General features: G+C 41.7%; 1 protein-coding gene across 1 annotated transcript; it reads right to left on the bottom strand.

Annotated features, from left to right (window-relative positions):
• Positions 1 to 72: 72 nt before the first annotated feature.
• retreg2 (reticulophagy regulator family member 2) lies at positions 73 to 7,728 on the bottom strand. The gene is made up of 9 exons (XM_080834969.1): positions 7,416 to 7,728; positions 6,697 to 6,800; positions 6,351 to 6,381; positions 5,996 to 6,125; positions 5,566 to 5,650; positions 4,724 to 4,861; positions 3,811 to 3,899; positions 3,376 to 3,511; positions 73 to 2,947 (listed from the first exon to the last, which is right to left on the bottom strand). The coding sequence occupies exons 1-9, from the start codon at positions 7,664 to 7,666 to the stop codon at positions 2,127 to 2,129; spliced, it is 1,785 nt and encodes a 594-aa protein (XP_080691095.1). The 5' UTR covers positions 7,667 to 7,728; the 3' UTR covers positions 73 to 2,126.
• Positions 7,729 to 16,139: the final 8,411 nt, after the last annotated feature.

The raw sequence follows: 16,139 nt of genomic DNA, 5'->3' as shown, positions 1-16,139 counted from the left end.
AAATGTAATTAATCGTTTCTTGTCTCAGAGTTCAAATTCAAAGAAGAGATTTTCCATTCATCGGAAGTTTAAGTGCCTTTATAGGTCAAGAAGCAGTAAAAGCATGAGCAAATACATACATTTCTATAGTACAGAACATGACGGTTGAAAACTTCTTTTGAAAAACATACTGTAGTTGTCTCAGTTGACTTTACATACTCATTTACATTAAGTAGTTACAACATTCTCTTGAATACGAATATAAACCAAAGCATCACCCATGTAGAATGTCCAACTTGCAGTCTCAAAGCTCACCTCAGGAACATGTGACACCTTTTCAGTGAAGGATGGCATGTTGAATGTATGAACATTATAAAAGTCCGGTGTTATTCGCAGTCAGTGACTCCAATATAGGACCATTTGAGAGGTCGTCATTCAACCACTGTTAAAATAATTCATAGCTTGCAAGATATATATTAAAATGATACATCATTTGTTGAAGGCAAACCGAAGCTGATTTCCAACACGTGGGTTGTAGAAAATGCCTTTCAGATCAAATGATTTAGGAATGAACAGGTATATTCAGTGAAAATATCTACTATTAGGCCTAACCATACTATGCTTGACTCAAAAGGCCTTCCTCAAAACAGCTGAACACAAACCACAGTGGTGTGCGTAAATGCTTTTTACAAGTTCATGCACCATGGACCTGCACGGGAGGATGCAGGATACAGGACATAAAATTACGAAGCACTTTGTTAGTTCATGATGAATAGTTAAAACCAAACACCAGTAGAAGTGATTATTATGCTTCAGTCCATATTGTAATATTCCACCTCTGCAGAGGTGGGCCAAAGGTTGGCAAATTTGCCTCTTATTTGATGTGATTATGACTGAGACCTCCTGATTGTATCAAATGTTCTTTCCAACTGTTGCCATTAGCAAGAAGCTTGTGTCAGAGAACACAATTATGATGTTAGGGGTCAATGGTACACACTGAACATACTGTGGCCGTATTTTTGTTAGTAAAATAGATTATACTGCAACACTACACAGTTATCTTGCTTCGTTTAAGAGTGCTGTAGGAGATGCACACAATACATAAACTGTATGTCTCTGTGTGTGTGTGTGTGTCCCCCCAATCTGCTTTCATTTGGCAGTTGATGGCATTAGAGGGATTGTCAGATCGGTCACTTCACACCACTATCCTCCATGCAAAATAAACAAGAGTATGTACAAACTGCATGTCTACTTTGAATAATAACAGCCAAAGCTTGGGAGGGGCGTCTTCCTTTTTGTAAAGTACACTGACCACACCTTTTAAATAAAACCATTCCAATTTACTGAACATAGGGATAAAATATGTATATATTTATATTCATATATTTCTCTGGGTATATTTATATTATTTCAACTCTATTAAAAAAAAAAGATAACAGCAAAAATGTTAACATATTAACATCAGGGATCCAATCCTATCTCCTTGGGTAACGATCACTCCTCACCACTTACACATGATCACTTCAGCTTGCTTGTTTTGTTCCCTGGTTTAGACTTCATTAACGCTTTATTCGGTTTAGGATCATATCCAGAAAAAAAAAAGCCCAAGGACAACCGTCAGGGTATATCAAGAAAAGACTGGTTCAATGCCACAAACTTCCAACCTGAGAGAATCAGGCCACAGGGTTTTTAAAAATCTGTCACACAAGGCTGCAAAGATGATGGGTGTCAATTCTGATTAGGCTTTGGAACGCTGCATTTGACAACCACCAATTACTGGTTCCATCCCTACACAAAAATGAACACGATGCTACCTCCAAAGAGCTAAAACTTGTTTTGATTTTCTTGAATGACTCTGCGGTAGCTTGGGAGGACGCGAAACGTAAAATGGGCCACATTTATTTACGTCTTCATGATAACAGGCCCAGATCAGTCACAGTGATTTCCCCCTTTCAAAAGAAACACACACTTGCACGCACGCACGCACACACACACACACACACAGAAAAAAAGGACTAACTGACTGCGCCTGTGTATACGCCCTCTGTAAGTGTATAAGTTGGTATATGGTATATCTACATGAAACTATAAATAAAAGGAGCATTTCAGTACAGGCAAGGGTGAAAGAGGGAAGATGGGATGGGAAGCTAGGACGTGTTACGTTGCTGATCGCCACTGGCCGGTGTGTCTGGTGTCGTGGAGCCTGTTGTATCCACCCCCTGTCCGTCAAGGCCCAAACCCAACCCTTCGTCCATCATCTCCAGTTCGCTTTGGTCCAGAAGCTCAAAGTCCTCTTCCTCGGCCGGCATGAGCGTGACGTCCGGCAGTTCTTCCATGCTGGCTTCCCTGGTCACATCCTCATCCTCCTCCTCCTCCTCGTCCACACCGAGACCGGCTGCGTGGTGGAGGGCAGAGGTGGTGGTGGTGGTGGTGCTGGCAGGGGCTTCCAAGGTTGATTCCATGGGGCACGGGGGCGTTTCGGTAGGCATGAATTCCTCCATGCACGGCGCCTCCATGGCCTCAGTGGTGCGCAGTAGGGCCGACAGCGTGTTCTGGACCACGGTTGAGATGGCTGTGCTCACGATCTCCTCGCTCAGTTCCTCGAGGGAGCGGCTGGGGCCCAGCGCCTCTGGGGTCACCTCGCCTGGGGTCTCTTCTTCTTCTTTTTCTTCTTTCCCCGTTCCAACTGCAGCTGCCTGACTAGCACTGGCGAGCCTGCTATGCCCGTTGAAGTGAGTGTTGACGAAATGGAGAGGGGACGCTAAGTGCTGGAGGAGCAGGCTGGCTGTGCTTTGGGAGTTCGATTCTGGATGTTCCCCTGTGGAACCCTGTGCTGGTGCTGAGGCACCTAGGGGGAAGTGGAACAAACCGTGCTCCATGGAAGGGAAGTCGTCCACGGAGGGGAACTCGGGAAGATCTCTGGAGAATGTTTCCTCCGGTTCACTGATCATGCTCTGCTGATCCAGGTCTGTGGGGGGGGGAATTAAAAATGTTTCACATCGCACTTAAATCTTACTATGCTCATCAAAAGCATTAAGTACTCTATATGATTTCAATGAGATTATCAACTGTTAGTCCAAATTAGATCCAAGGCACAATATCACAATGAAGCAGTTAATACGCATGTATAATACACCTGCATGTTTTATTTAAAGTAGTTAAATATGTTTCTAATATGACGCTTTTGTCTGAAGGATTTCAATCTGCACAGCACAATGAGCTACACTGCAGTGGTTTCCTGTCACCTCAATGTGTTGTCACCACATCAAACCCATGTGCCCACAATGAACAGATGAGAATGTTTATTCATCAGTACTTAGTTGGAGCTGCTGTAAAGCTACTATACAGTTAGAATCTATACTACTGACATGATATGGTTTCGCAGGCATCTCAGACCTTCAGAGACATCCAGCAGTTGTGGGGTGGTGGCTCTGGACACGGAGAACCCTCCGCTCTCCAGGATGCTCGCCTCCTCGTCAGAGAGCTCCGAGTCTGTGATGGCCATGGCCAACGCTGTGGTCTTTACATCCACCTACATCAAAGGAGACAGCATCCAATCAGAGAAGAATACAACTTCATTGAGCTCAAGTTCCTGCAGACAGGTTAGTTTAAGGCCACAACACTCCAATCTGTTTAGCAGACTCTGTTATATACCAACCAGTCAGCTTGAGCAAAAGTGCATATACTTTGGCAATAACGCAGGCGGAGTCGAAGAGGGCATTTAACTCAGTCTCTGACTCTTTCAACCATTCCAGTCATGCGGACCCCTGGCTAATCTCATCACATCTCATGTCATCTCCCTGGCCCAGTGTGGGAAAAGGCAGCGCTCACCGTCGGAGCGAAGCAGGAGAGCTCCTCCTCGCTATCACTCTCTGTCTCCGCTCTCGGCTCATCGCCCTCCTCAGACTCCTTCTTCACCTCTGCGAAAAGACACACACACACACACACACACACAAATATGAACTTCAGTACATGAACACTACATAGACATTCGTGGCTCTGTTTCACACATAAACACAAACATATGCAAGCTGCACAGGAACACCCATCCATGGATGGCCATTAAAAATGCACACATCCATCCATCCATCCATCAGCATTTACCACTGTCACACACACACACACACACACACACACACACACACACACACACACACACACACACACACACACACACCTGTAGCACAACTTTAACAATTTAAATCCATTTCAATCCAATTCACTGGCCTCAGCCGTGTCAACTTAACGCCATGAAATGCGTGGAGAGCTGGTTTCCGTAGCAACAATATTTAAGCAACAGTCAAGATCAGGAGAGGCAGTCAAGATCTGCTGTGGTGAGGCAGAGGGCCTATGCCACACGAGGCATCCAATGGCAATCTCACTAACAAATGGCAATCTCACTAACCAGAGCAAAACTGAATGCTAATACAAAATATTAACCAAGACAGCAATAAAAAACGAGCCAGTATCTGTGCTGCCACCAGTGCCAAAACTGTATTCAAAAATATTGTATTACGCAAGGGCTCCTGCCGAACAACATAATGTGCGTAGCCTGTGAATTATATCTTAAGTGACCCAGAGCTGATAAAATAATTAAATCTAGCACTTCAGGATATAGATACATTGTTTATGTGCCAGATGACCTGTGACTGTTTATGATGTATGACTGTATGAGGTGCTACGGAGCACAAAATAAAACGGGATGGGAGGAAATGAAAGTGTCAGCTGTGCTTAAGAGACTCACTCCGCTTGTCGTGTTTGCGGTGCTGGGTGTTCCCCTTCATGCTGTAGTCCAGCTTCATCAGGATGGGCTCCAGGCCAGTGTACATCTTCTGGATCAGCTCGTGATACACAACCAGTGGCCAAAGCAACACGCTCAACACTGGGCACAACCATCACACACAGATACACACACACACAGACACAAACACACAACCAACTTTTAACAAATATCTTTGAATTCAGCACTTTGAATAAAAGCAATTTAATGTACACTAAAGTTATCATTTATTGGTGTATGTTCTTCTTGCATACTGAGCACGCGTAATGGCCATTACTATTACCAATTTGAATTCATTCAGCAAGAGGCACAGTTATTCATTAACGGTCAATCATGGTCAGAGGAGTACCCTTTGAAGTGAGTCAACAAGGGTACAGTGACCCACACAGCTGTACAAGTGTGTCCGCCTCGCAGTCTTATCATTACACGGTTACCGTGGAAACAGGTTTCCATGTAAACCAAGCCGCAATGCAACTGATAAACATAATCAATAGAGGAATGCCCCAGATCAGTGGGGTAAAACTCAAGTCAGGTGCGTTTCAGCTGTAACCAGAATGACAAAGCAAGGTCACTGTCAGCTGATAAGACTGGCTAGTTCCAGTTCAAACTAAGAAATGAATCAGGAAACCGAGGCACAACTACAAAGTTCAAACATATGTGTGACTCCAACATAAGGACTTATATCATGTTTTAAGACTAAGTTATCAAGAAAAGAGTGAAGGTATGCTTGTTCTGTTCAGTGTTTTAATTGTGTGCTTTCTTTTTTGTGTCTGAAACGATTGATCGGAAAAGGAGGATAAACTTACCGATAATGTAGGAAATCATAATTCCTGGCACATAGTGACCAACAGCAGCCAACACAAAACACCCGCCGCACATCATGGCACAGAACTAAGTGGCAAAAACGGCAAAAAAAATATTTGCAATATACCAAACACCGGGTAGGTCTTTTATGTGAATTCACAAACCTATGACTATACACTATTGCTGTTACTAAAACTATACCTTTTCAGTTAAACATGCCGGACAACATAGTCAGTCAGTACACAAGGCTGGTCATAAAAGTGCCTGTAAGCATTAGCTTTCATAAACCACCATCTGCATAAATGTGTGTGAATATCTGCATGCTTGCACAGGTGTCCACTTGAGCATATATTTGCAAGTACTTGTTTGAAAGTGTTTATTGTGGGTCAAACAAGTGTATTCAGGCATGTGGTATTTGTACATGAACTCTACCTTGCCGTGGTTTTGCCGTTTGAACTGGAGCATCTCCTGTATGTATAGGCTCCATGTCAGGTAGCTGTCTGCCAGGTGATGGCTAAGTTCAGCCACACTCAGGAGACGAGGCTGCACAGTCATGGTCTCCCTAGTTACCACAACACAACCACTTCTCCAGTCATATTACCTCCTCAACACATATAATCTCATAACACATGTAAAATCATCAGGACTCAATCAAGCACAGCAACAACATAATTTTCAATTGATCACAAAAACGTTTTGCACTGCAGTGTTGTCCTGAATTGTATGTGCCAGGGTTTATTACCCAGTCTACTGGCATGGCCACCGACTGTTTACTTTAGATAATTACCTATCAACAGTGGCAGCCTCAGGATTCCAGACTATATGGGGAAAAAAGGACACAGAAGCACAGGGGAATTATTCAAAGCATAGGCAAACAAACATTTATAGATGTAGATGTGTATAAATACTGTACTTTGACATTAAATAACATTACATCAAACGACATGCCATAAGAGCAGTGCTAAATATTTCAAGACATTACAAGGGCTACGTGACGTGTGATTAGCGCAAATGCAGTATTATTACACATATATACTAGATCATAGACTGCATTCACAATACACTACTATCAAGAGGCATATCACGTGTATTGTAAGTTTCAGTGTACATTAGGAGAGGAGGGGGAAACATACCGGTTATTTTTGGAAGCTTTTCTTTCCATCTTTCCAGCAATATGAGACCAAGGAGAGAGACACTCAAAAGAAATAGAGGTCGCAAATAGGTTGACGATAAGAACCTACAAAGATATACGGATACAAACAACCAAAATCAATTCCCAATCATGTGAACTTCAATTACGTTCCAATATTCTAAATTGTCTGGCAAGGCAGACAGGCGCGAGGCTTTCAATAACCCAGATAACGACTTGCACAAGTTTGGTCACATATTAAATACTGAAAAGGAGCAAAACAAGCAGTCATATGGTCTATGATTGACAGTTGTCACACTGACATTTCCTCTCATTATCAATGCCACGGAACTTAAACACCGAAGCCAGACAACATGTTGGCAAGGCTGTTTTGACCAGAGTTCTGGCAATAGGCCTAGCAAATAAACAGACGCAGTCTTTTTTGTCATCTAAAAACTAGCGTTGAGATAGAACTTCGAACTGGCTTGTCAAAACCCTCGCTTGAAAGTCTGCTATCGGTAGCTCACGAAACAGATGAGCTCACACTGGGAGGTAGCTAGCTAGTTGGCAAGCTAACAATAATTAGCTTCTCGGTATATTATAGGGATTATCTCTCGCCCACTGTCACAGATTAATGGGCACATGCTGGGCCCAGTTTCTTCCTTTAAATAATAATACGGCTATTAATAAATCTGTTATCTTTATCTGCCGTTCAGTTCTTACCAGAACAAGGTATTAAGCGTGAGAGCGGCAATGATGCTGTACAGGGGCCTCTCCCATACGAGTAGCCTCTGCACGCCCAGCACCAAGTGCTCGTACTGCGACAGCCAGTCCTGGAGCCGTTCACGAAGTCGCACTAGCTCCGGGTTCCCATCTCCGCAAGGTTGTTCAGATCCCCCGGCTGGGAACAAGGCCTCTAGACCGATCGAAGACGAGGAAACAGAGGGGCGTCTGGCCTCGTCCACGCTCGCCATCTTTTCCCCACTTTGTTATGTTGTTGTGTAGATCACGGGGTATGGTAAGGTGGATCCGTCAAAGGCCGTCATGGATTAGAAAAAAATGCGAGAAGCGATATTACAGGCTCACCAGGTCACGTGTCTCTTGTTTACAGCTGCAAGTACTGTTCTCATAGGCATTTTAGTGACCTCTTCTGGACAAAGAGGCTGCCTACGGAGCCCCTAAAGGGACATGAAAAAAAAAAAATTTTCAGGTGAGGACACAAAACTTTTCTGGTGCGCACCTGAAACTTTTCAGGTGAGCACGCGAAACTTTCAGGTGCGCACCTGAAACTTCCATAGACACGGGAGCTGAATCTGCGTGCGACTGCCTCGGGCAATATGGCAGAGGAAGATGACTTGTCCACTTTCCTAAAAGGCCGGAATATACCAAATAATGTAATCAACCAATTAAAAGACGATAAGGTAAATATAAATGTGCATTTTAGATATGAATATAGATGTAACAAAGGGCGACTTTAGTTTAGTCATATTGCTTGCCTCCAAACCAGCACGCAGAACTGCCGCGTACTGTGGACATTTTCTGGAGAGAGCTGCCGTTAAGTGACTGTGTTTAATTGTTTGTTAGAGTCCAAGCGTGTTTGGTGTGTATTTCCAACCTTGTGTGCGTTCAGTAACAAGTGAGTAACTGTGTTATGTTTGTGTAGTGTTTTGAAATAATTCAGAAACTTTGTAAGCGTGAGGCACGCGATTCGCGGGGGCTTTTTTACCGCGATTGAAATGATCATGGGTTAATTGTTGACCTGGCCACTTAGAGATGTTAGGGTACATTTCCTTCTGAATGTGAATGTGAAGTAGTGCCTTTATTATCACTGTATATACCTACGTGAAAGGTGTACCGAATTATGCTGTACTCACTTGTCAAATATGCAACAGTAGTGCTAATATTAATGTGCATTGCATTGATATGCTATGTTCAGCTAAGCTAAGTTCCTATTGTAACATGCTGCAGACATGTGTAGGCTTGTGCTCATGTCCATGTGGTAGCTCCTGCTAATTGTACAGGTGCATCTCAATAAATTAGAATATCATCAAAAAGTTGTTTTATTTCAGTAATTCTATTCAAAAAGTAAAACTCATATATTATGTAGATTCATTTCACACAGACTGATATATTTCAAGTGTTTCTTTCTTTTAATTTTGATGATTATAACTGACAGCTAATGAAAACCCCAAATTCAGTATCTCAGAAAATTTGAATATTACCTAAGACCAATCGAAACACAGAAATGTTGGACTACTGAAAAGTATGAACATGTACAGCATAGGCCTACTTGGTCAGGGCTCCTTTTACATGAATTTGTGCAGCAATGCAGCTTGGCTTGGAGGCGATCAGTCTCTGGCACTGCTGAGGTGTTATGGAAGCCCAAGTTGCACTGATAATTGCCTTCAGATTGTTTGCATTGTTGAGTCTGGTGTCTCGCATCTTCCTCTTCTTGAGGACAGGCGTCAATCAAGCACAGGGATACCATGGTCCTAAAACCAGGTACTGGCGCCTGTTCAGTAAAAAAAAAAAACAGCCCCAACCAAGTATTGAGTGCTGTACATGTTCATACTTTTCAATAGTCCAACATATCTGTTTTTGATTGGTCTTCGGTAATATTCAAATTTTTTGAGATACTGAATTTGAGGTTTTCATTAGCTGTCAGTTATAATCCTCAGAATTAAAATAAATAAACACTTGAAAAATTTCAGTCTGTGTGTAATGAATATATGATATATGAGTTTCACTTTTTGAATCGAATTACTGAAATAAATCAACTTTTTGATGATATTCTAATTTATTAAGATGCTCCTGTATTTAGCACATGGATAATGTTTGCCTATCTTTTCATTCTCTCCTGCAGAATCACACACACACACCTACCACACATATATATCCTCTGACACAAATCCACACACACACACACACACACACACACACACACACACACACACACACACACACACACACACACACACACACACACACACACACACACACACACACACACACACACATTATCACACTCTCACACAGGGAATATACTCTTTATTGATGTTACCCATCTGCTTGGAATAAATCTCCTAAAAAAAACATCTTTGGTGTGAGCATTCTGACCAATGCCCCTAGACGGCCACATCCCTTTATATTGAACTCAAGTTTACTAGTTAATGTTCACCAGAACAATATAAATACATGTATTGTAGGCTACAGCATTCCTAGTTCTCTCTACCTTGTTTGCTATTTCAAACGTTTTTAATGCTTGCCTGTCTTTTTACAGATCGATATCAACGTCATCGGTGTTATGACAGACGATGAATTGGGACAATATTTTACAAGATATGGGGACCGACTTGCAATAAAAGCATTTTGCAGTCAGAAAGCTGTAACAAATCAAAACCGAGCAGGAACAGAGACAGTGAGGTCTGCTCTCGTGCGAAACCTGAGACACAGGTTAGAGGAAGGACGGAAAAACTCTGCTGGCAAAATCAGCACCGAACGCGGTGCTGGCAATACATTTGCCGTCAAAGTCACCCGGCGGGTTGAGATTGGATGGCTCAACTTTGAGAGTGGCACTTACCACCAAATCCGGACCAGAAATGGAGGTGGAACACGGCATCTATCTGTCCAAAAGTCCATAACTATGGGTGACCTGCTGCAGACAGGCAAAGACCTTTTTTTCCCAAATGGTCATTCGTCCAAAGGACCGGTGGAAGACTTTGACTTTGACATTCGTGATTATAGTCACGTCATAGTATCCCCTGAAGTAACAGTGGGCGAGCTATACGACCAGACTAAATTAAGAATGTTACGGGTTTACGCAAGCTCCAAGGCGAAAGATGTAACACTCATCTCGGACGAGTCATCGGACTCCGAGCCCACTGAGAGGCCAAACAAGGTCATTTTTTATTTGTCTTTCAATTTTTGTTTTGACACATTTGTGATAGGCCTATCATTTGGAGATTGTGGACTAGCATGCAGGTCTAAATTGATCCATAAAGTCTGTCTTGAAATAATTTAACTGTAAATCTGGAAACTGCACCAACTGACCTGTATAGATGTAGGGAGAACTGAATATTAATAAATAAATAATTAATATCATCAAATCCTGGCCGATCTTGTTAATGAAGCTATGTCAGTCAGCACCGTGAATGCATTAAGGCACACATCAGCATGTTTCTCAGTTTGGAGGCATGTATCAGCTGCCCTGTGATGCTGCAGCTGCTCCAGCTGTGGACTGCAAACAGAATAAATAGGATGAAGTTACTGAAGGGGCAGTTGATATAGCACAACGTATTCAATGGGAAGCATCAAGCCCACTGTTTCAAAATGAAACCATTCATTTATTAAAATATCATGAGGTATCAAAACCAAAAGATCATAACAGAACATGGACATGTCTAAAATGCTCTCTGGTCATTTTGTGGAGCAGTAGTACTCTCCTAATTTCCTCATATACCAAAAAGCTGCAAAAATAAGGTCATAATTATATGATTGTTTGTTTGTTTTTCATATCTACAGCGAACCAAACCAGTCATTGAATCAAGACCAAGACCTGCAACTCCTGAGATGAGTGACACAGAGTTGCTGTATCAACTATCTTCTGATGATCCTGACAGTCATACTCAGCAATCAACAAGCAGACATGGATCTGAAGCTGAGTATTTGATCCCTATTTCAAATCAAGACACAGACCAGATGTTAAGTGATGAGTTGGATTCCCCTCTTGCCTTTGCCATCGAAGCGTCTCTTGAGGACACTGAAGTACATTTTGGACCCAATTTTGGTGATGATTATGCTGATCAAGACTCCACCCTTCCCTGGAATCCAGATGACTTGGACCCTCAGCAGGTATATTAAAGGTCTAAGTTATAGTGCAGCAAAACATTTCTGCAATTACTGATTCTTTTTTTTCCTCAGTTATTCTGTCTACAAACGTACAAAAACATATTTTATCATCCAAAACTCTTTGAGAAAGTTTTCATCCAAACATTAAAAAACACGGATAGTCCATGCCATGTCATATAAAACAGAAAAGCAACAAATCTAGAACCACAACATAATCAGCATTTTGCATGCTAATTCATATATTGATTGTCAAAGGTGTTGAGTCATGTTCTGCTCACAAATGGATTAATCAATCTATAATCACACCTGATTTCTTTCTTTCTTTCTTTCTTCTTATATTGCAGCACTCTACATTGAATGATGGGCCTGTATCATCAAGCAGTCTTCCAGCATCACAATACCCATCTGAAAAAGAACTACTTGTGAAATTGAGACGGGTAAACATAGTTGATGATGTCCTCGATGTCTTTATGGATCCAAAGGTACTCACTGCTCATTTAAAAATGGAATTCACAAATGAGAAAGCTGTGGACAGTGATGGGGTATCAAGAGAGGCATATTCCGCATTCTGGGAAAATTTCTTGGAACAGTGTGAGGGGGAAGATGAACGAGTACCCAGACTACAACCAAACTATTCTGAGAAGAAATGGGAAGCTCTTGGAAGAGTGTGGTTGAAAGGATACCTGGACCACAAAATCATACCAGTCAGACTGTCACCCGCTTTTGTTCTTGCCTGTTGTCAAGGACTTACTTCAGTGGATGACGAGCTGTTGATTTTGTCATTTGGCAGATTTCTTTCAGAGAACGAGCGTGCATCACTTGAAAAAGCACTGCAGGGCAACATTGATGAAACTGTTGAGGAGGACTTACTTGACGTTTTCTCAAGAATGGGCTCACACTGCATGCCCTCTAAAGACAGCTTACGGGCAGCCATTTTGACAATGGCCCACAAAGCTCTTCTTCAAGAGCCGAAGTTCATAATTGACTGTTTCCACAACATTATTCACAGTTATGTGCCAACACTCATAACCAAAGGCAGCATAATGGGGCTTTATGAATCGAAGAGGCCAACTAACAAAAAAGTGGTCCAGATGATACAGCCATCACCTGAAAGCCTAAATCCACAAGAGCAGACAGCTCTTAACCACCTGCTGCGGTACGTGAGAAACATTGACCAAAGAAAGCTGGAGATCTTCTTGCGCTTCTGCACAGGATCCACTGTGCTTTGCAAAGACACAATTGAAGTAACTTTTAATAGATTGTGTGGATTAAGTCGCAGACCTGTAGCACACACATGTGGAGCAGTTCTTGAGTTACCGTGCACCTACAGCTCATACCCTGAGTTTCGTAAGGAGTTTGACAATGTCCTGTCTGGTGACTGCTTTACAATGGATATTGTATAGTGAATGTAAGGGACTTACACATGTCCCTCTTCTTCTGAGGTTGATCTACATTTAAAACATTGTATTGTTCATTCATATCTTAACCCAAAAAACATTGTGCTTCATTAACACATAACAGAGACAAACAGTTTTGACATTTTTGGTTTTGTTGCTTTACTGTTAAGACTTTGAAAATGAAGCTTAAGTCCAAACGACAGTTTAAATTCAATAATTTTGATGAGTCAGAAAGGCCTGAGGTTGTTGTACCATTTGTCTGAAGCAAGCTGTTTATACAGATCTACAGTTAAAACATTTTATTGTTCATTCAAATCTTAACTTTTCAGGCATATACAATGTTGATATTGTTAACATGTTCATGTTTTGTGCATTTGTTTATCTTATGCAATTGTTTATTTCAAAAAGGATGACACAGTAACATTTTAAATGGCTACTTATGGCTGGTGCCTCATACAGACAGTCACTGTTAACAGAATAATGTTCAAAAAAGAGTATGTTTCTCTTTCATGTCTGTGCTTTGTTAGATCATTGTAATGGTCAGTGAATAAAGCATCAGATCACTTTAGTTACATGGCTACAAATGTGTTTCATTTCACATTAGAGAGCAGATCTTATCTCATTCCTCAAATGCAGGTACAAATCCACTGCTTGATATGCATCAGTTGGAAGATGAAGCTGTGACTCCACCATCAGAATGTTGCAGAGGTCATAGATATCTGTGTCACATGGCACAGCTGGTCGAAATGTGCAGTTACTGTGACACAACTGTACATCAGCTCTGTCCACTGGGGAAATGCAGTCATCACCTGAGTAGAGTTCTGGAAACATATACATAATTCGGGGTCGACCACTGGGTACCCTGTCATTCTTTGAAGGTCTGATGACATGTGAATCCCACACATGGATGGTCTCATCTAATTCGTCCTGGAAAAAATTGTAGATATATTAGAAAGTAGAAAATAACACGCAGTTTGTTGTTCTCGTGTCGGACAGATGACTTGAAATAAAAAAGTGTTTTTATGAAGTTACAAAAAATGTATAATAAATAAACAAAATGTCGAAGAGCAGAGATTTTGCCATGTCAGCACCGTGGACAGCTCTGGACCTGACGTCTGGTGAAAAGGACCAGCAGACCGGTGCGCTTCCATGAACAAAAAGTTAAAGCCATTTTCGCTTCTATTATGAATGATTATTGTAGGACACCACATGGATGACAGTAATTAAGACTAGTGGACACAAAGAGACATGAGTCCTTAACAGTATTCACACCAATTCAGTGTCTGCTACTTGGAGAATGTTTAAAAAGAATGTGGGCCACCATTGAAGATTAAGGTTTACCAACATTATGATCTTACCTGATACATAGGGTTACATGACTGTATGATGGTTGTTTATGCCTGATGTGTTTTCATGTGATTGTGTTAACATTCTTGTGCATATTGTTCTCCTCTTTTTTATATAGTGTGCATTGTAACGTGTATAATGATCTAGATATTTATTATTATTTCTTTAATACTATTTATTTACCTACACTTTTTCATGTCACATGGTAAATCAGGTGACCCATCATGTGGGTATAATTAGAGGTTGTACTTTCCCCTATCTCAAGTCTAAAGAAGGGTCTTCGACCTGAAACGTTATTCGCTGATATAAAACATTATTGCTCTGGAGCTGTGGCTGGTGTGCAGACTTTTCCTTTTTCTCATGTTTTCACTCTTTAGTCTGGAGACATTGCGAATTTGGGATGTGCGTGCTTTTTGTTGTTTCTTACCTGAATGATACCCATGAAGCTGAACTGAATAAGACTTCTGTCCAAATATGTACCACCGAACAAACCACGGTCCTTCAGGTCAGTAAAGAGAGCGATGAAGAATTCCATTGGTTCCCTTCTGAGGAAGCCCCACCAACTCTCTATGCGCTGATTAGCTGTGCTTGCCCCTTCGATGTAGCTGTCAATGCCAGAGGTGTCGTGAATGTTGCGTCGGAGAAAACGTTGAAAGTCTCTGACTTTAACATTCTCTGTTCCACGGTCACCTCTTACAATCCTTGGACAGCCACCGAATTTCTGTACTGCCGCCATGTAGTAGCCTCCAATGATTTTTGGGTCACTACTAGTAGAGAATGCATTCATCCAGATAATCTTTCGAGAAAAGCCATCAATACAGCCGTTAATACAGATACCGAATGGTTTCAGTTTTTCATAGGAGTCGAAGTGCCAAATATAATTGGGCCCTTTTGCAAAATAGTCACGGCGATGGAGCCGTCTTCTTCTTCTAAGTTCCACACCCCTTGGGTCAAGTTCTTTTAGAATAAAACGAACCTCTTCTTTCTTGACGCGTAATCCACTCTCCTTGCATTTTGTGTACATCCACCTATACCCACAGAGCTGGCCAGATGTTTGCAGCCATTCTTCAATGAAACTGACAACACGACCCAAAGCAGTGTATCCCCTGCGCCGAAACAGACTACATGACCTCAAAATTATTTTTAAGTGTCTTTCAGACACAACATAACCATGACGAGTTGCAAGCAAAGTAGCTATGTCTTTATAATGCAATCCCAGGTCAAAATACAAACGAGTTAACTCCTGTACTGACATTTTCATATGGGAATGCACACAAGAAAACGTTCTGGTGCGCACCTGAAATTTTCAGGTGCGCACCTAAAAGTTTTGCGTGCTCACCTGAAAGTTTCAGGTGCGAACGCGAAACTTTCAGGTGCGCACCCGAACCTTTTTTTTTTTTCTCTCTCTCTCATGTCCCTTTAGGGGCTCCGTAAAAATTAGTAGGTTTCACTCGATAAAATGGTACACAGTTAGAGGTTACACAATTAGAGGTTAGGTAGCAGTCGATAAAATAAGAAATAAATATATTTTTTCACGTTTATTTTTTTCATGTGTATTCATTTCGCAGGGAAGTGTCAGTCGTCTTACCAGACGCTTCAGCAGGGGGACGAACCTACAATCCTCTCATCACTATACTGCTTCTCCTTACTAAGGTTTATTTATTAGGTATTTGTGCGGCCCGTACAATTAATTATTATTTATTAGTATTAGTTAAGGCACTCTACAGGTAATATTGGCATGGCCCTTACATACACGGACCAGTTTAGGCATTGTAGAGGAAATATTGGCATGGCCCTTACATCTACGGACCAGTGAAAGCACGGTTCAGGTAATATTGGCATGGCCCTTACATCT

The sequence above is a fragment of the Sprattus sprattus genome, assembly GCF_963457725.1.
Source record: "Sprattus sprattus genome assembly, chromosome: 3".
NCBI lineage: Eukaryota > Metazoa > Chordata > Actinopteri > Clupeiformes > Clupeidae > Sprattus > Sprattus sprattus.
Note: the sequence above shows the minus strand (reverse complement) of the source record. Positions and strands in the feature narration are given on the sequence as shown.

Coding starts and splice junctions, on each gene's coding strand:
- retreg2 (XM_080834969.1), bottom strand. CDS start 7,666: ATGGCGAGCGTGGACGAGGCCAGACGCCCCTCTGTTTCCTCGTCTTCG. Junction 6,126..6,350: donor GAGGCTGCCACTGTTGATAG/GTAATTATCTAA, acceptor TGTGGTAACTAG/GGAGACCATGACTGTGCAGC. Junction 4,862..5,565: donor TATGATTTCCTACATTATCG/GTAAGTTTATCC, acceptor GGTTGTGCCCAG/TGTTGAGCGTGTTGCTTTGG.